General features: G+C 38.3%; 2 protein-coding genes across 7 annotated transcripts in view; one reads left to right on the plus strand and one right to left on the minus strand.

The window, feature by feature from the left end:
* The window catches only part of LOC113076433 (ras association domain-containing protein 8-like), a 2,774-nt gene extending 2,335 nt beyond the window's left edge, over window positions 1–439 (plus strand). The window contains exon 3 of the mRNA XM_026249089.1: window positions 1–439. This exon is cut by the window's left edge and continues 986 nt beyond it. Within this exon, the coding sequence (XP_026104874.1) occupies window positions 1–342 (342 nt within the window). The 3' untranslated portion in view covers window positions 343–439.
* Window positions 440–486: 47 nt separating this feature from the next.
* LOC113076431 (cold shock domain-containing protein E1) lies at window positions 487–18,949 on the minus strand. Of its 6 annotated transcripts, none has more exons than XM_026249085.1 (22): window positions 18,851–18,949; window positions 15,764–16,492; window positions 11,104–11,277; window positions 10,213–10,411; window positions 9,505–9,671; window positions 8,911–8,997; window positions 7,914–8,011; window positions 7,735–7,816; window positions 7,327–7,455; window positions 7,001–7,126; window positions 6,674–6,889; window positions 6,438–6,578; window positions 6,109–6,276; window positions 5,362–5,376; window positions 3,682–3,789; window positions 3,385–3,560; window positions 3,193–3,305; window positions 2,991–3,110; window positions 2,675–2,865; window positions 2,430–2,593; window positions 2,128–2,260; window positions 487–1,922 (listed from the first exon to the last, which is right to left on the minus strand). In XM_026249085.1, the coding sequence occupies exons 3-22, from the start codon at window positions 11,245–11,247 to the stop codon at window positions 1,875–1,877; spliced, it is 2,625 nt and encodes an 874-aa protein (XP_026104870.1). In that variant the 5' UTR covers window positions 11,248–11,277; window positions 15,764–16,492; window positions 18,851–18,949; the 3' UTR covers window positions 487–1,874. The 6 variants fall into 6 exon arrangements, with proteins under 6 accessions (XP_026104870.1, XP_026104871.1, XP_026104872.1 ...); XM_026249086.1 differs by lacking the exon at window positions 11,104–11,277 and adding an exon at window positions 13,838–13,991; XM_026249087.1 differs by lacking the exon at window positions 11,104–11,277.
* Window positions 18,950–19,183: the final 234 nt, after the last annotated feature.

Consider the following 19,183-nt stretch of genomic DNA (forward strand, 5'->3'; position numbering starts at 1 on the left):
TTGAGATACTTACAGCAGCGAACAGAACATGAAACCATCACCGGAGAGAATATCCAAGCAGATGCACAAAAACTTGTCCAAAAAACTGTCAAACAAATACAGATCTCAGCAGACGGATCACATGGAGATAGTGGAACAAAAAGAGTGGTCACAACGTTGGAGTCCAAACTCCCATATGTGCTTGTTTCAGCAAACCAGATATCTAATCCTCCTCCAAGCAGTCCAGAAGATCTGAGGCAATGGTGGACACGATGGTCTCAGAGCCAGAACCCAACATCAGTGACAAAACCGAAGATGCATCGCTCTGAAATCACCATACAGTTAGGAAGCACCAGAGTTTAAGCATTCTGAAACACCCGATCTTCTAGGTTTCATGGATACCTCATTAATGTCAAATGTCACGAAAGTAAGTAAAGGTGCAAAGGCATGAATATGATGTTTAAAGGTTTGGTACAATATTTTACTGATGAAAAGTTAAACATAATATACCTTTGATTCTCATAAAATGTTTATTTCAATGGTTTCATTCAAGACCATTAACAAAAGTATATAGGAGAACCGTAAAGTTCAACACAAACCCAGGGTGCTCCAGAGAATATTCAAGACAGTAATAGCTCCATATGTCATAAGAAGCACTGCAAAAAGCCTCTATTCATATAATCAAATTTCTCTGCATGTTTTTAAATTTTGCTTATTACATTTCCCCCACTTCTCATGTTCTGCACACATTTGCTTATATTATTCAGGTCCAACCAAGTAAAAGCATACATAGAGTATATTTTAACCCCCAGATAGTGTGTGTGTGTGGGGGGGGGGGGGGGCGGTGGGGCGGTGGTGCGGTTGCACACCTGTATTCTATAACTGTGGGGGGTTGGAGAGCACACCACCCTATAACTGCTCTTATATTTTGGTGGATGTTTGGGAATAGAGACACCATTTATTTATTTTTTTGTTTGTTTTTAGGCACCTTTTTCTTTATTCATTAGCAGACATTAAGTAGAACACAAAGGGGGAAAAAATTGTAATTACATGTGCAAAGAAAGAAGGGCTATATAAAAAAGACTGCAGGCTACAAGATGCCATTAGGAATTCTGCACTTGCCATAAACAGATGGAGCATGTGAAATCAGGAAAATAACCAAAAATAGTAATTCACATCAAAAACCATACACAATCAGGTTCTGAGCGCAGAGGAAAATTTATTACGTTTTCAGATCCATGTTAAAACCTATGGAATTGGTATGGAAACGCAAGTGAAAATAACCTCAAAGTCATTCTATTTCTTAGCAGAAAGAGCCTAGCATTATCTCAACTTCACCTGGGTGAAAAAGTCAACATGGGAAGAATTCAAGTGATACAGGAAGAATAAAGTATATATAAATGGAAGTCAAATACAGACAGGCAAAGCTACTCTAAAACAAAAACTCACTCACACAGCAGCAGGTGCAGAATTCCTGGCATTTCAATTTATGCAGAAACGAAAAACAGGTCAAGCAGTGCCCACATCTCAATCAAAGATATGAGAACTATGAAACCCTTTCCCATAACATCCTCTGCATAACCTTACAAGTTTACTTTTTCCAAACATGATGCATACCACACTCACACGCTCGAATAACACGAGGGGTTTTGCTCAAAAAAACAACCACACAAAAATGTCACACATACAATGAGATGAGATTTTTTTTTTGCAAGGGATCCTGACATGAAAGGAATTGTGTGTGCTAATTTTCAAGTCTTGAATTGTGTTTACGGGTGAGAGATAAAATGAGAGCGAAAAGAGGAACACAGCTCCCTTCCTCTGCCCTCTGTCTGATTGCTTTTCTACAAGGTGTTTCTTCCATAGTCAGGAGGAGGAAGAGGAGTGAACCGTACTCAGTCAGTAACACCGGGTTGGCGGGTTTTCCTCTCTACATTGAAGCCCTGTAGGAACAAAACAAGTCAATATAAAATGTGTCAATTGTTTTAGGCATTTTTCATGTTTGAAAGTATTCTGGACTGTCCCTTTAGAAGCAAAATCCTTCAATTTTGGTTAGGTAAATATTTTTCAAAAACATGCAAAAAATTGTTTTATTTACTTGGATTCAAGAATCAAGAAGTGGTAAACCGAGATGTAGTTTATTCTTACCTTTGAATTATCTGGGCCACGAGGCTGTCTGATAATGACAAGACGGGGGGCGTTGGTGTCATCAAGAGTGATGCTCTTCAAGCGATTGACCAGTCGGTCAGGTCGAGGTGTTGCTACTGGTTTTGGACCCTCACTGTGTAATAAATAAATAAAAAAACATGGAAAACCTCCCAAAAAGGAATACAAATCTGGTTTGATTAATTAAAAAGATTAATTAAATATTTTAGCCAATATAAACCAAATATTTAACCACTAAATTTTTTATATTATGTGTGACTCAGATTCATACCCAACAGTCTTACCTGACTCTACGAACATTGCAGGCACTGCATTTGCCTGTCCGCTGGTTCAGGATAACTGAAAACTCCACTTCATCACCAGCCTGGAGCTCCAGGCCATCTTGAACCTCCTTGACGTGGAAAAACAGCTTCTTGCTCTCTCCAACTTCATATGTGATGAAACCAAACTAGGGAGTAAAAAAAAACATTTTTAGCCAGTGTCTTAATTTAAAAACTATTTTACCACTTTCTTGCATCATTATGTTTACCTGATCTTTGACGCACTCCACCAGGGCTCTACGCTGAGGGACAATGTTGCAGGCCATCTTTTGTCCTGTCTGGGCCACTGTACACAACTGAAATTTCACCATCTCACCCTTTTGCAGACAGTCGCCTTTATTGGACATACCAACGATGCCGAACGGATAACTCTGACCCTTACTGACTCCTGGTGAAGTGTCTGAGCAAAGAACAGTAGTTAATGACAAACGATCAGAGTTCATGGTCTCTAACATGACTATGAATTACTCCAGATGGATTTTAAAAACACGCAAAAAAAAAAAAAAAAAATAGCTTGTCACTCACCTTCCTCTGTGATCTCAATAAGGCCTTGATAATCATTCTGAGAGGGGTCCACACTGCGCAAGGGCCGAACCACTTTCCCCAGGAACATGGTATTACTCGCATCCTCTTCTACTCCATTCACTGTCACACAGAGTTGTGTTATTTGGATGAACCAATTATTAATGTATTAATGTCAAACCAATAAAAATTCTCTGCATCATACCAGCTGCAACTTTGGTGACCTTCTCAGCACTGATTTTGTTTCCTTTGCCCTTGGAGAGAGTGTACTCCACTGTATCCCCCAGGTCCATGTTATCCACATCCCCACATACCTCACTGCACACAATTCAGAGTAAACCATGATAATCAAAAACAAAACTATGAGTCAAACCCTTTCGGGAGACACTTTCATTACCTGTAGTGGAAGAAAATTTCCTGATCATGATTGGCTGTTTCTATGAAGCCGAAGTTATCCTTCAGTGTTGCTATGTATCCCAGAAGCCTCTTGGTGCCAGCAGCACGATTAAGGATCTTGAGGGACACAGCACTTTGCTGTCCGGTGCGTTTCACCTCACTGATGGAGAACTCCACCTAGTGGAGACATTGGGATTTACATTAAAACAAATACTCAGGTTGAAAAACTAGCTTATTAATTCAAGGATAAATTCAGCAAGCAAAAGTAACACTGAAGCACAGTGACAGTCTAATGTACCTTGTCTCCAAGCTGTGGGTAAGCGCCTCCCTCCAGGTCTTTAATATAGTAGGGAATAGTGCTCTTCACTCCACTCTCTTCATATGCAATCGAGCCTTCCTCTGCATCCTGGTGACAACACAAATACACACATTCACATTAAAAACCAACAACATTTACCAACACATCCAGAACTGAGGTGAACTCAGTAGACTGATATACTGTAGACTCATGAGATGAACAGTCAGGATGTACGTCATTTTAAAGGTGACATCAAGGAAATCTGGGGGAAGTCATGGCCTAGTGGTTAGAGAGTTTAACCCACTTTGGATGGGTTAAATGCAGAGCACGAATTCTGAGTCTGGGTCACCATACTTGGCAGAATGTCATGTGACTTCTGATTTTTTTCCAGTTTTAAGTTCTATAATCGGTCCCCTAGTGCATCTACCAACCCAGGAAACATGAATAAAAGTAATCCAGTAAGTCTTTTTCTGCAAGCATCTGAAAAAACGAGCGTGTTTTTGTGACGTGGCAAAGGGATCTTTCTATAATATCAACACCCCTTTATATGCTAATTTCCAGTCAACGGCACCGCTCAACGATATACCAGTTCTAATGCCATGGCAAAAGTTTGAGCACAGCATGCAAACTGTACTATTGTTAGCTGCACAGACAAGCACAGAACAATATTTAAAGTCCCAGCCTCAGCAGAAACAAGAGTGCAGTGGATTCACTTACAGTGGATTCACTTATTTACTGTACATTACCCTGCTGCCACACAGATCTAGCATAAACATGCCATCTCTTTCCCCGGTGTTTATTTTCACAGACACGACAGACAGTTTTTGTAAATCATGTATTTTTAACAAACTTGTGTGTATTTGATAGTTTAAGCACAATAAGCCATGTAAGAGAACTTAGTTTAGTACTCAACATGCCGTTTTTCTTCCAGTGCATGCGATTAAGATTTTTTTTGTCAAGAGTATCTGAGGTACAAGCTGTAAAGAGGGCGGAGAACAGCAGCTTATTTGCATTTCAAAGATACATGCACCAAAACAGCAGGTTTCTACTTCCTCTCAAAATAGGCATTTTCAAAATATAATAAATGATCTATGGGGTATTTTGAGCTGAAATACTATGAGTGCTCCTCAAGATTAAGTAAAGAAATTAGACCTAGTTGTACACTAAATTTATATTTTTTGATTAGTGTCAATGCTGAAGGTTATTTTCAACACTTCAGACTGAAATCACATGAGGACCATGTAAACAAGATTAAGTATCTGGCTACCAGTGGCCATAAATTGTGAAACTTGTAGCTTTGCCTTATAGAATAAATATCCAAAAAGATGCAAAGCATGGGGAAAATTTGTATTCACACAATAAGTAAATAAAGAAACTCAAACATCCAACACATTACAATATTTAGCCATCATGCACACACTTACAAAAGGAGTAAAACTGTTCCAAAACATTTTGTCAGTCACGGTTTGGAACACATTTGTGCCTTAATTGCGTGAGTGACCGAAAGCGAACCATTATACCCCTCACACAAGAATGCACACACTGAGTGGCACAGCTTGGTTGAGTTGGTTATGGTTAAGAGGTTAACATGTCTGTATGATTTAAAGCTGGTAAATCAATCTCAGCTCATGCCAACAGGCTTCATAACCAAACAGTCAAGGACATACAGATCAAACTGACCTTTTCAACTTTTACCTTAAAAAAATAAATAAAAAAAAGAAGAGAAATATGGAGGATTAGACATCCAGATTTTACTACTCAAAATTACTATAAGTAAAATCAATAATATCAATTCAGAGACAGACAAGCAGATGCAGGATACAAAAGCAAAATTAAAAACAAAAATACTGAGCAACTAAATTCCTCCATTTATAAACTCACTCTTTATAATTTTGACTGATGGTTCTACACAAAACTCTAACAGATGTGTCCTTCAAGAAGAAACACATTAAAATCAACTGCATATACACTACCTTTCAAAAGTTTGGGATCATTACAGTTTTCTTTATTCAGCAAGGACACACTAATTTGATCACTTAATTTGACAGTAGAAACAATGTTTAAAAATAGTATTTTGAGCTTTCTGTTTCAAGAATCCTGAAAAAAAACGTATCACCATTTCCACTAAAATATTTAGTACAATTGTTTTAAATATTGAGAAAAAATGTTTCATGAGCATCAAATCAATATTATAACAATCTTCTGAAGTCTAGTGTAATGACTGCTTTGTCATCATAAGGCTTAACTACATTTTAAAACAAATACAAGTTATTTTAAATTGTAACGATTTCACAATATCAGTTTTACTGCTTTTTGGATCAAATAAATGTAGCCTTGGTGAGCATAAGAAACCTCTTTCAAAACCACCTTGAAAATCCCAAACTTCTGAACTGTAGTGTAGATTCAGGAAGTAAAGAATCAGCCTACCTTCTCTTTGCCCTTGCTGGGGCTGGAGTTCTTGTTGGTTGTAACAGGCACAGCTTCTTTCTCCACAACTCCCATAAAACGCAGCTCAGATTGAGTGTGGAACGACACTGTGCCCTTGGGCAGCTTTTTGATCCGCACTGCATGGTTCCTTTGGGCTGACAGCATGTCCTGATAGAGGAATAAGGGGATGTAAGACCACAACTACAATTTACATACATACTAATATCCAGCAAACAAGATGGCCAAATTACGTTGAACTGTCTAGTAGTCCATCAAACATAAACAAGAACACAAAAGTGCTTCTGGTGTGGTGGTGTCTGGGAACTCACAGGGACTACAGTGAATTCCACTTCATCAGAAATGTGCAGCTGGCTCTCTTCCAGAACTTCGCTGAAATGGAAGAACATTCGGGCATCACGGTCCACACATTTGATGAAGCCGAAACCATCACGCATGGCAGCTATCACACCCTGCACAAAAAGACAAGGAGAGAGCCAAGGCCAACATTAGCAAAAAATAAAACATCCTTGCAAGGAACCACAAGAGCAAAGTTCTGCAGTCGCACCATTTCACGGGCCTCCTTTGTGAAATGGAAGGTATCGGGGAGGATGTCGATATTTGTGGCTCTCTCCAGTTTGTCACGACGGTCAGTGGATATATTGAACTGGACATGGTCGCCCTCAAGCAGCGTCACTTTGGACTTGCTGTCCTTCTCACCGAATAGCAGCTCTTTGTCAGTGAAATTAATTCTGGCACTGATTCGCCCAGGCAGTGGGTCATTCTGAGAGAGACAGATGAAGTCTTATTCGGATTTAACATCCAAGCAGGATCTATTATGGTAATGTTATCCTGGGAGTCTTGGAAGACTAGTGGCAAGAGCTGATTCACAAACCTGATTCTTGTTGGGGACCTTGGGAATAACCTTGTTGACAGTTCCCTCGAAAGTCTCAATACTGATGTCCTCAAATATAACGGTACCCTGAGGCAACAGTCTCACATCTGTGGCCACTTCCTTGCCCTATGAGACGCACACAGAAACAATCTCAATACAGCTGTTTGAAATGGCAATGCATCTCACGACTATTTATTTCACTCAGTGTTTTAAAGTAAAATCTTTTGAATCTTATCAGAGAGTATTAGTTACTAACCAAAGACCAACAGATCATCAATTAAAGCATTTTGCTCATTAAAAAAAACATTTCTTCATCAACTGCTCACATTTCTTTCTTTAATGCTGAATTCCACATCATCTCCAGCTTGTAGAGCTTCCAGATCTCCTTTAAACTCACTGTAGTGGAAGAAGATCTCCTTCACAACATCTCCTCGTTCAATGAATCCAAAGGCCTCCTGCAATAAGAATATAGTTTTGAAGTAAACCTAACAAACAAAGTATTTGAAAATACTTATTCAAAATTTGAAAATGTAAAAATTTGTAAATAAACCATTTACCACTATACAAGTAATTGCTAAACCTACACAACTTCATGTGACTATTCTAGCAGAACGCTGAGATAAGAGAAGTCTTTTGCTATTGTCCTTCCCACCAGAGGGCAAGATCACCATTTCGTTGGTTTAATGTCTGAAAAACACAACTACTGCAAACTTATCTTTGAATCAGATCCTTACCTTGGTGGCACAAACAACTCCCTGACATCTTGACTGTTTCTTCTTTACCAATACAATGTTGTGAGCACTAACAGCACCAGTGCTGAAAAAACAAAAAATAATCAATTTTCACACCCAACATTTTTTGCTCTTTTGAAATGATACAGATTTCAAAAAAGACAATACAGTAATCTACTTACTGCTTGTTGGTCTCCATGTAAAAATTGACTTTATCGCCGGTATCTAAAGTCACATTTCCTTCTATATCCTCAGGGGTGTAGGTCAAATAAAACACTTCCTGTGAAAAGATTCAAACCACAAACACTTTCAGAAACCGCAACTGCTATCATCGGTGTGCCATATAAAGACCAGTTTATGAACCACAGAGCTGTTATCACCCAGCTTTTCTTTTGGTTTGAGAAGCTATACGTCACAAAAAGGTCTTAAAACGGGGAAAGATGAACGAATGTCCACTTTCTGAAACTTGTTTAAATGAATTAAACAACCATTCAGATGTGTATTTGCTATGGTGCTCATCACAGCGCCAAATGCTTAAATATTTAGACTTAATAGGCTATTTATTTTCAAACTTTTTTACATTTTAATCTGGACTAACACATGCCCTAGATATAGTTTGAAAATATTTTGATTCATTATTGTTCAGTGACACTTAACATTAAGTGTCCTATAGATAACATTAGTTAATTTATTAGTAAAACAAATTGTCAATGAAAAATTCTTCTAAGCATTCATTAATCTTAATGTCATTATTAAATAACACGTTGTTGAAGCCAAAAGTTGCTTCGGTGTTAATGAACTCGAACTAACTTCAACAGCTGTGTTTTTTTTTTTACAAAAATTAATAACTTCTGTAACAAATATAGCCATTGCTCATTGTTAATATTAGTGCATTAACTAAGGTTAACTAATGTGATCATATTTTAAGACGTTACCTACTGGTCTTTATAATTTTGTGCATTGCTTAATTATATTTAAATGTTCCGTTTCTTTTTGTTATAAGAAAAAAAGTTAAACCTATTCTACTTTGATATTTTCTGCAACTGAATTTTAATACCGTGATATACCATATATACAGTGATAAAAGCATTAGCAAATAACCGCAAAATGAAAATTTGAGTCACATGCCTCGTCTAAAATGTATAAGAAACTCTTCAAATGAGAATAAAGGACACTCACCCCGTTTCTCTCATAACACACACTGCCCGTGGGCACTTGGCCAGGTGCAGACTTCCCGTCCAAGTGAGAGGGGATAGCTGACACTACCTGAAGAAAGGGGATTTGCAAACAGACAACACGGGGTTAGAGGCTGCATTGGTGAAAGAAAGGATTAACTAACCATGTTTAAAAGCTAAAAGCTAAACACCACAGATATGCAACATGTTCTGAACTAAACACAGATAAAAACAAAAAGAAGGATATTACATATAAGATTTGACTTGTACAGAGTTCAAAAGAACCACTCATAAATTGAATATTTAAGTATCAATTTATCAAATCAAGATTTGTTTCTCTCAAATCTATTTTTAAATGAAGATGAAAAGTTCTCTAACAAGACGGCAAAACACAAAGACAATCAAGCTCATTGTGAACCCACACAAAACGAAGCATTAGCATCAGGTCAGTTAAGAGGACTGCTACTCCTAATAATTGAAACCAGTGATTTATGTATTTTCCAGGTCAATATGGATTAAAAATGAGCTTGAAACCAACAAAGACTGACATTAATGGGACAAGGTCAAAAAAACACAAAAGTAAAATGTGTTCCTTAACTGGATGAATAAAACCATGCAGCACAGTTAAAGGAGAGGCGTGCAAGTCAGGCCCCACCTGCCCAGAAATTCGCTCTTCTGGCAACATTTCTGCCTTGATTTTTACCAGCTTCACCGCAATTGGTTTGCCAGTGCGTCTATCAGACGACACCTCAAACTCCACATCATCTGAAAAGTGGCAGAACAGACAAAACATGGAAATCAGTTCCTGCATTAAGACATTACAACACAATAAATATTTACTGCTTACTACTGTATTTTTGGCAACAAGGTCAAGTTATTGAATATAGAGACAAAACGTTTGTGATGATTTTACCAGAGATTTGTACCCCAAAGTTTTAATAATTTTTGTATTTTGGCCATAAGCTCTTCTTAAAGAACCACCACTAGTCTAGTTTAATGATTCTTCCTGATCTCGTAACTCCCAAGAAAGAAATGTTTAAAATGGAAATAAACGTCATATTTCAGAAGCAAAAAATGGCAACAGACTAAGTAGGTTTAACTGATTTCCTTGAAAGAAATGAAGCAGTGTTTCAGCAATTTAAAATTACAATTCAAAATGCTGGTTCAATCACTTGACTGGATAAGAGACATTCAATGATTTTTTTGGTACTACACATGACCAAAAAGGTTATCATCAAAAGGCCATTTTTAGTTAAATTGTTCAACCCTATTTCCTGCCATTTCACAAACCCCATTCAGCTCATACCTCCAATCTTCAGCTCCTGCAGGTTGCCGTTGTACTGAGAGCAGTGGAAGAAGAGGCGGGCTTGTCTCTCAGAGCACTGAATGAAGCCGTATGATGCTAGCAGTTTTTCAACCACTCCAGTCTCACGAATTCCCATGCTCGTTCCATTGGCAAAGCCACTATGGCCATTATTATGCAGCAGACTGGGGTCAAAACTCATCTATTGAGAAATAAGACATAGAATAAGTTAAAAAAGCACTTGCTCAATTTTCGCCCTTCAGCACTCTCCACACATCCAACTGCTTCACAACCGCTCAGAACACAAATGTGGAAATGGTAAAATGGGATGAAACAGGATTTTAAGTGCTGAAAGTATTTGCAAGAAAAATAAAAATTTTAAAGAGGGGAAATGCTGTCCCAGTAATATGTTGTGGCATGTAGGTATTGGTTTCTCTTCTCCATTTGGTCTGCTTGAACTGGTTCCCTGATCAAGTAGATCAAATTGACCAGGATAAATCTGCTGTACCTGCACAATACTAAAGAACATACAAATGCAAGTACCACCGGTTTCATACTAATAAAAAAATAAATAAAAATTCATGCCTTTAATCCACTTCACACTGACTTAACTAATTATATTAGTTTACGCACACAAACAAACTCGTCTCCTCATTCAAAGTTAGGATTAGGTCTCTGTGTAGATTTTCAACCATAAATCAAGTGAAATGTAAACGGTCGGCAGGCATGTGGTCAAAGGTTAGACAATCAAAAACAGATTTTATGGACCCAAAAAGCCCTGTAAAGCCAAAAGTTTTACAACTCCTAAACTTAAAAGCATGCAGTTACAGTGTCAGGTTTTCTTTGCCAGTGAGGACATCAAGCCGCACAGACTGCACCATCATGCCCACTTACAGATCGCTGATACAAAGGGGTCCGCTTTTGTTTTTTGCCCCCTGATGCACGAGACGCATGGCATGAGACTGAGGCGGAGCGGGGGATTGGCTGACTTGAGGTGGAGGGGGTGGGGGCAGCAACAGGGGTTTCTGAGGCCTCCATCTTCAGGTGAAGGTAGGGGGAGGTGAGACACTGAGGGGGATAAGGGGGAAGGGAGGAGTGGATATTTAAAAGTAAATGATAACACTAGCTAAAATTAAGGATAACCAAACAGAAAGAGCCAATAGAGGGCATCAAAAACAGCCCTACTGAGAAGTTCAACTCAAAAAAAGAAAAAAAAAAGAGTGGGCCAATTGGGGCAAGAGGAGTGGTTATGAACAAAGGCGGAGTTTATCCGAGTTCGAGATGGTCGGCACTGCTGTTAATTTCTAATGTTTTCATATGAAGCTACCGGCTATCATCAACATTTAAGACATTTAAAAAAATTAAATGACAAAACTCACTTCAAATCATCCTTGAGATTCGCAAAACAGCAAGTGCATTTCTCAAAACAACAAATAGCAAAACACAATGGATTACCTGCAAAAGCCAGTCTCTTGCTCAAAATCCTTAGTTCATCTCTCAAAAATAAATATCTGTGTCAATGAACATGTCAGTGCCATCAGAATGACAAGTCCTTGTGTCATAGTTTATGGATAAGACAGTCAAAGAGCTTTGTCATGTCAATATAACGGTGTACTCTGGAAGAAAGTTCTGATGTAAACTACGGCAACTGTTTTGGATGACAGTTACTGTATTGAACAGTATGCCATATGCTTACGTATGCCATATATCCATTTCAAAAGTAAGAATTTACACATTACTGCGTGTGGAATATTGATTGAAAGAGACTGGATAGAATTCCCAGTTATACTTTTACTAGTGGTCTGACTAAAATAAATAACCTTTACAATGTCATTGTGATATAGAAAAGGAAAATATGGGCACAAAGATGAAAATAAGTGCATTATTCAGATTTTGTAACTCTTGTGTTGTCTTCTGTCTATACGGTATAAGCTTTCTAACTAAAGATTCATGAGATGGACCTTTGAGCCATTTCAGAGAAATGGTTCATCATTGGTTCATCATCTACATTCTCTTCATTACTCAAGTTTCAATTGCACAATTCATGCCAAATTTACAAAAAGTCTAATAATAATAATAATAATAATAATAATAATGTGTAAAATTAATAAATGTGCTTGGCAGTTTATGACAACTAGATTAACCATTTTGCATTTAAAGACTTACACGATGAACTAAAGACTAGATGTTTTGAGTAAGATTACTGAACAGAAAACTATATAATACATTTTGAGCAACATGACATTAGCAACTGATAATGTAGGAAACTGCAGATAAAGTGCATAATCAATTGCATGAATGTAAAAAAGCAATCGCAGCTTGTTCAAAAGAATGAGAAACTGGTTTTATGATGTGTATAAATGACTAGATGATGTGGGGGTTGTACAAGTAGTTTTGAGAATTTCATTTCTGATTTGAGAAATGCACCAAATTGACTGAGAAAAACTGTAAGTGGTCAAATTTCCATAACTTCCATTAAAGGCAAGTTAAAATGGCTGGTGTCAAGGGCCATGGTACAGGAACATTCAAAGCCATGGAAGTAACAAGTCTGGCTTAAAGTAGTGACAAGGCAAGTATGCTTGCATTTGTATTTTATTTGACTAAAAGCATCCAAAGAATGACAAGCGTAACTGACGCATGGTAATGTCAATTTACTCGACCAACAAATGACCATATCCATTACAACAGCTGTACTATTGGTACAGTTCACCAATATTAACTTTACACTATGGTACATTCCAATGTCACGCTATCACGCCATTTAACTTTCACTGCTACGTTCAAGGAGAATGTTACATTTTAGTAATGGGTTGTAATAATTGTGAAATGTGTATTCAGCCAGAGAGGTTGCATTTTGCATTTAAGCATGTGAGTGACTGGAATACTTATTGTGCAGACAATCATAGGTGAATCTAAATTTTATTGCAACAAACTTAATGTGAACAGGCCTTAACGCATAGTTCACCTAAAAATGAAAGATATCTTTGTTTACTCACACTACCTGTAATTCCAAACCATATGACTGCCTTTCTTCTGAGAAACACAAAAGACGACAAATGTATGGACAAAACAACCCTTCAAATGAAATTATTTTTGATCCACAGAAGGTCAGAAAAGTAAATGACACTTATTTTTGGGTAAACCGTACAAGGAGACATGCTCAAGGAAAATGTGTTAGTTTGATGAAGCAACTGTGTATGGCACTGCTAGACTACACTGTAACAGCAAATGGTTAGATGACACAGACTCTGACTAGCCTCGACCACTGGGCCAGAACATCGAAACCGATACAGGTTTTTACTCCGCAATAAAAGCTTTGATTCACTGTGTCAAACAACAAAGCCTAATATCCATTTCCTGCCAATCATGCATGGTTCAACAGCAGCTGACTGAATAAACAAATCTGGGTTCAGCTACTATATTTGTCTAAGTGGAATCATCTTTGTTCTTGCCGCTCCACCTCTCGTTGCTGCTCATCTCTACGGCAAGTGATCGAGGCCAGCCTCTAAGCCTAGTGATCAGGATGGAGTATAGGAACAGCGCAGAGAGGGGCGACGGTGGGTGTTTAATGAACAAGTTCGGGAGAGTGGGGGACAGTGGGGTGGAGAGCGAATGGCAGGGCACTTACAGATCGGCCGTAGGGTGACAGGCTGAGCCCGATGGGCGAGGTGCTGTTCAGGTCAGCGCTAAGGAATGCTGCAGGTGGCGATGCCGGCAAGGTAAACTCGACAAAACCTTTCCAGGGACTACCCATAATTCTCCCATACAGTGGCCACAGTTTTCTGAGTATAGGTTTTATTTTTAAGCCGTTGTGTTGCAGCTCTTCCTACATCATACATATTAAGCCCCTTTCACACTGCGATTCCGGAAAATACACAGGTAATTTGTCCTGGCAATTGTTCCCAGGTCGCTAGATTTTGCCCCTTCACACTGCTAGTGATTACCCGGAATATTTGCGTGTGTTCACACATAACCCGAAATGGTCCCGTAAAGACACGTAACATCCTGATGTCACATGTAATGTACGAGTCAAAAACGCTAGGCATGTTAACTTTCACTGAAGCTGGCGAACAATCTCAGCTTCGTTACAGTTTGCACATATTTCTTTCATCGCGAACGTTGATCTGCCTTCAAAACAGCTGGTAAAAGAGTCACACGATAACACGCGTCATCACTACAACACAACCTTTATATCATTAGTTCTGGCTTTTGTTCATACCGCGCTAGTTGCGGGACTGAACCCGGCAATGTTACTAGGTCCCCAACCCGGGACCAATCCTGGGATGTGTTTGCGTTCACACAGAAGACGACCCGGCAATGTTCCAGCAATTTTTCGGGTCCAATGTGCAGTGTGAAAGGGGCTTTAGAGATCTGTGCTTGAGTAAACAATGAGTGAATTAAAGCTATGCTAGATTTCAATTCATTAATGTTGAATACGACAAACAAGAAAATTGGGGGGGGGGAAATCTGAAGTACAATCACCAGAATAGTGCACCCTGAAATTCTGTCCTTTACTCACCTGTCGTTCCAAATCCATAAGATTTTGTACAGTTTTAGGGAAAAAAATTATAGTATTAATTCTCTGATCTCTAATCATCACTCTGGTTTAATTAAAAATATCTTCATCTGTGTTTTAAAAATGAAAAAAGTCTTATTGGTTTGGAACAACATGAGGGTGAATACATTTAAATTTGGGGGTAAACCATTCCTTTAATTCTCAAATAGTTCATCTGTTTTCCACCTTATTTTTCAATGTGGAAGTAAGCCGTTTTCTGTGAATGTGCAAGATTTCCAGGTTCATTAGCCACTGTAGGGAAATAACGAGAATAACAGTGCAGTAAACGGAAAAACCTTTGCACTACAAACCACTGTGCTCAATTAAAATTAACAAATTCAAATAGTATGGTGACATGACTATTTGATATTTTCAATCAGCAAAATTTGCTGTTTTGTCCAGCTAAAAATAGCTGGAAGCCAATGACACAGGAAACCAGTCCCATAAAATGTACAAATGTCCTCTCACTGGAAAAATAAGGTGGATTTAGAGCATGATAATACGAATGATCTCGGTTCCAAAAACTACTGAGATGTCTACATATACACCTTTTCAATGAAACACAAGTAATAGAGAGGAGACAAAAAAAACAAAAAAACATCCAAGATGGTGATCGTAGAAAGAGATATCAATTAAAATATCTTTAATTGAGTTTATACTAAATATGTAGATAAAAAAGGTACATTCAGTTAGATTTTCTTATATTTCAGTTTCACATTTTTTACAGTTTTTATTAGCACTGCTAGTTAACTTAGCATGATGCTAATGCTAAACATTCTGTTAGGATGCTAGCTTAGAAAGCGGCTCACTAGTTTTAGGAACAGAGAAACACATTTTCAACCTTTTTAACTTTAAATTCAGAGATTGCGCAATGTACAGCATGGACAATTGGCCTGTTTTGGCACACTGTATATCATAAAAGAACAACAAGACCGACAAATAAGGATTCTTCATTAGATTAAGGGGAAAAAAGTGTGAGGAGTGTGTTGCATGGCTTACCTTGTTCTGTTGTCTCGGAAGGATGTAATGATTTGGACCAATTAATCGATGTTCAAGACTTGGATCACACACTCGCACACACACTTGTAAGGCTCGCCTCTCAGGCACACGCTCTAATTACAAAAAAAAAAAAAAAAAAAAAACAGAGCCAAAAAAAATTCAAATAAAAAGGCAAGTGCAGGTGTATGAACACTGCTTTTGAAAAATAGTGAACAGAAAATCAAGAAAAAGACTGGGGGTAGGGAAGGGGAAAAAGATCAGGGAGGGATTCGGTATGCAATTGACAAAGAAAAAGGTCAAAATCTGAAAAGACTAGCAGACAGCAGCCCTCTCCACACCCCAGAGGAGGACGAGGTGCGGGGAGGATAAGGAGGGCTTGGTTCAGCGTTGGGACGTGTGCTTTTTCAAAGCTGTTGAGTAGGCACAAACTTCTTGTCTCAGATCAGGTCTCGCCTTCGCTGTTAACGGTGATGGCTGGTTGCTACGCTCGTTGCGGCCTGGTTCTGTTTCTTAAATCTTTGGTTTGCTCATTTGGTTGTGTCGTGTTGCTTTAGTTTTTCTCGTTTGCAGCAGTGCAGTTCTTGTCTTCAGAGTTGTTGTACCGCTGGGGGTCGTTTTGGGGATGTTCGTTATGTTTTGTTTTTCCTTGACGTTTCTTCTGACCGATCAATGATCTGAACTTGAAGTAGGTTTCAGATGGTACAAAAATCAATTCAGTTTCACTTCATACTGTTTGGGAGAAAAAACAAAAAGGATATTAGATCACACAGATAAGTTACACATTAAATGTGTTTAGTCCAACAAATACGTATATTAATCTAATTCAGGTCCAGTTTATTAAACTAATTTTGCCCCTACTCCCAGCCTTCATATATGATTTAACAATCAATCCCCTCAGCCACATTCATTTAATGTGGGTTAAAACACCATGTAACGCTCCTGTTGATACACAGGCCTAAAAATAAAGTATCCTCAGCACCCTCATGTACAGAAGAGCAGCTGACTGAATACACGAGAGGATCAACAAGTCTCAGCGTGAACCAGCAGTTGGCTGAATATTTATGGAATACATTCAAATCAAGCAGTCAACAACTGCACATATCCAGCATGCCAATCATTCAGTTCCCTCCGGTTTTTTACACATGAGCTGGGAAGATCAAATAGCTTAATATATAGGTCAGTTCATTACTTGCTTTGATGGATCAAGTATACAATTATCAAGTAAATGGATGGAGACTACATATTACTGAGCCAGACAATTTTATTTTGCAAGTCACAATGTGTCGTACATCCAACTGTAATGGATTAAATAAAAAATAAAATAAAAACAGCATGCTGAGGACTTGGTTCCAATGGTTGTTAACTGGATTTGGAGGTGTTGATCACTGATCTATAACAGAGAACATATAAAGCTCAGTTGATCCAAAAGTGGCGGCAGATAAATTGTTCTCAATTAGATCTATAATATGCATTAAGAAAACACATAGGATGAATGGTCAGTTCATGTTGACAAAAAAAAGTGTGGGGAACAGGACAAGATCTGTTCATGTCCTCGGAGTCGGAAAAAACTAACAGCATCAGGTGAACAAACCTTGAGAGCACATTGTGTACCTAGCTTATTTACAACCTCATGGTTTCAGTGAGAATTAAAGGGACAATTCAGACAAAAAATACAATATTCGTTACTTTATGGCAATAGTCTGTATTACGAAAAGCACGTATAGGTTTGAAATTACCAACCGAATACCAAGAAAACGTAAATACCGGTATTTTACGAGAATGTGTACAATGTGATTAGTATTTTAAAAAGCACAATGAATCCTAACCGGCAATGACATAGTATGAATTCCTTATTCTATATTACTAATGAAGAGGTAAATCCTGTGGAAAAACAGGTGATTTGATCGCGCCTACAGCCCACACGTTTATAGACCTAAGCTCGTGACGTCAGCACCCCCAAGCGCATGCTGCTCAGCTGCGATTGACAGCGGCCCAAATAAACAAATCACGACCTTGCAAAGTACATTAGGACAACGGTTTTCGTTCACAAGTTAAGTTTCATCAACAAGCGAAATTTAGATTTCTACAACTTACATGAATGACAAAATCAGGACATGAAGCTAAGTGACGCAAGCAGCGCTTGAGCAATAGCTGGCAGTGGTTCCACCTGGAGCTCATCTAGAGACAAATTAACTAGCAATGCCTTTTCAGACAAAACAACTCCGACATATACTACTCCTATGAGTATATAGGATTAAAACAAACACAACTGTTTAAAAGTAGACTCTAGGGCATTTCAAAATGAGAGAACATGACAGTTATCAAGCCATTTCAAAGTATTTCCTTCAATTGTTCAACCTCAACTGGAAAATCATGGAAATGGCCCTTGTAGGAAATAATTTCACCAAAATTGCTCTCGCAGAAAATTCTGTAGCAGGGTTTAATCAAAAACATGTTCTCTAAAAAATTGTTTTAGGTTTTAAGTGATTTTAATTACTTTCCAGGGCCTGCAAAATTACAATTCCCACATAACGTTACCACGATATTTACAGGCTATCATGAGCATACGAACATGGGTTTTAGTAAGAACTCGTTTGGAAAGCAAATTAATTTTTTCTGTCCTAAGAAAATGGGGTTAAGTTGTTTAATTCAATTTACTATATGTCGTGATCATGTCGGACTTAAAATAAATCACTCAGCCCGATAACAAAGGCACGCGGCAGCGGCTGTCGGGTCACGTTGGGCCGCCGCTGCCGCCTCGACTGGTCGGCTTCGTTTCTTAATACGTGACCTTTACAAAATATCTCCCATGACTTGTTTAGAAGATTTCGAAGTTAGTTTCGTATTGTTTTAAACGACTCTTCGTCAATAACAGTGCTTTAAGCGCTGGCTAACATGCTAAACCGCTAGAGTACACGCAGAGGAAACACTGCCCCCACCCTAAACCATCTAACTTAACGGTCAAAAACAGACAGGGATATAAAAAAAAAAAAGTTATATAAACGCAACCGTCGGAAGTTTAAACGTTCATATAGCCGTATAAGAGTTATGTGACAACGCAAAATTTAATATAAAAGAAAAACTCACCCCAACAGCTTTCAGCACTGTCACCAGCGCCGCCATAAGCAGCACGGCACATTACGTAGTGAGGAGCTGCGCTAACTCTCGCGATATTAAAACAATAACGTGTGAACTTTGGGGGGATACACCACTGGGTCAGAGGTCACAATCAACTAACTCATTTACGTTACCCTGTAAAATACAGATTAACTTTCCTCTATATTTTAAACATGTTAAATATTATCATATTTCAGATACTTGGTAATAGATTAAGAGATTTTAGGTGGCCCAGACTTGGACTTTATTGTATAAAATTTGATTAAATCCCCTCTAACTGAAAGTATAAACCAACCACTTACA

This window comes from Carassius auratus, unplaced genomic scaffold (assembly GCF_003368295.1).
Source record: "Carassius auratus strain Wakin unplaced genomic scaffold, ASM336829v1 scaf_tig00020493, whole genome shotgun sequence".
Classification (NCBI taxonomy): domain Eukaryota; kingdom Metazoa; phylum Chordata; class Actinopteri; order Cypriniformes; family Cyprinidae; genus Carassius; species Carassius auratus.

Coding starts and splice junctions, on each gene's coding strand:
- LOC113076431 (XM_026249085.1), bottom strand. CDS start 11,247: ATGGAGGCCTCAGAAACCCCTGTTGCTGCCCCCACCCCCTCCACCTCA. Junction 7,127..7,326: donor TCAGCATTAAAGAAAGAAAT/GTGAGCAGTTGA, acceptor TGCGTCTCATAG/GGCAAGGAAGTGGCCACAGA. Junction 1,923..2,127: donor GTGGCCCAGATAATTCAAAG/GTAAGAATAAAC, acceptor TTGTTCCTACAG/GGCTTCAATGTAGAGAGGAA.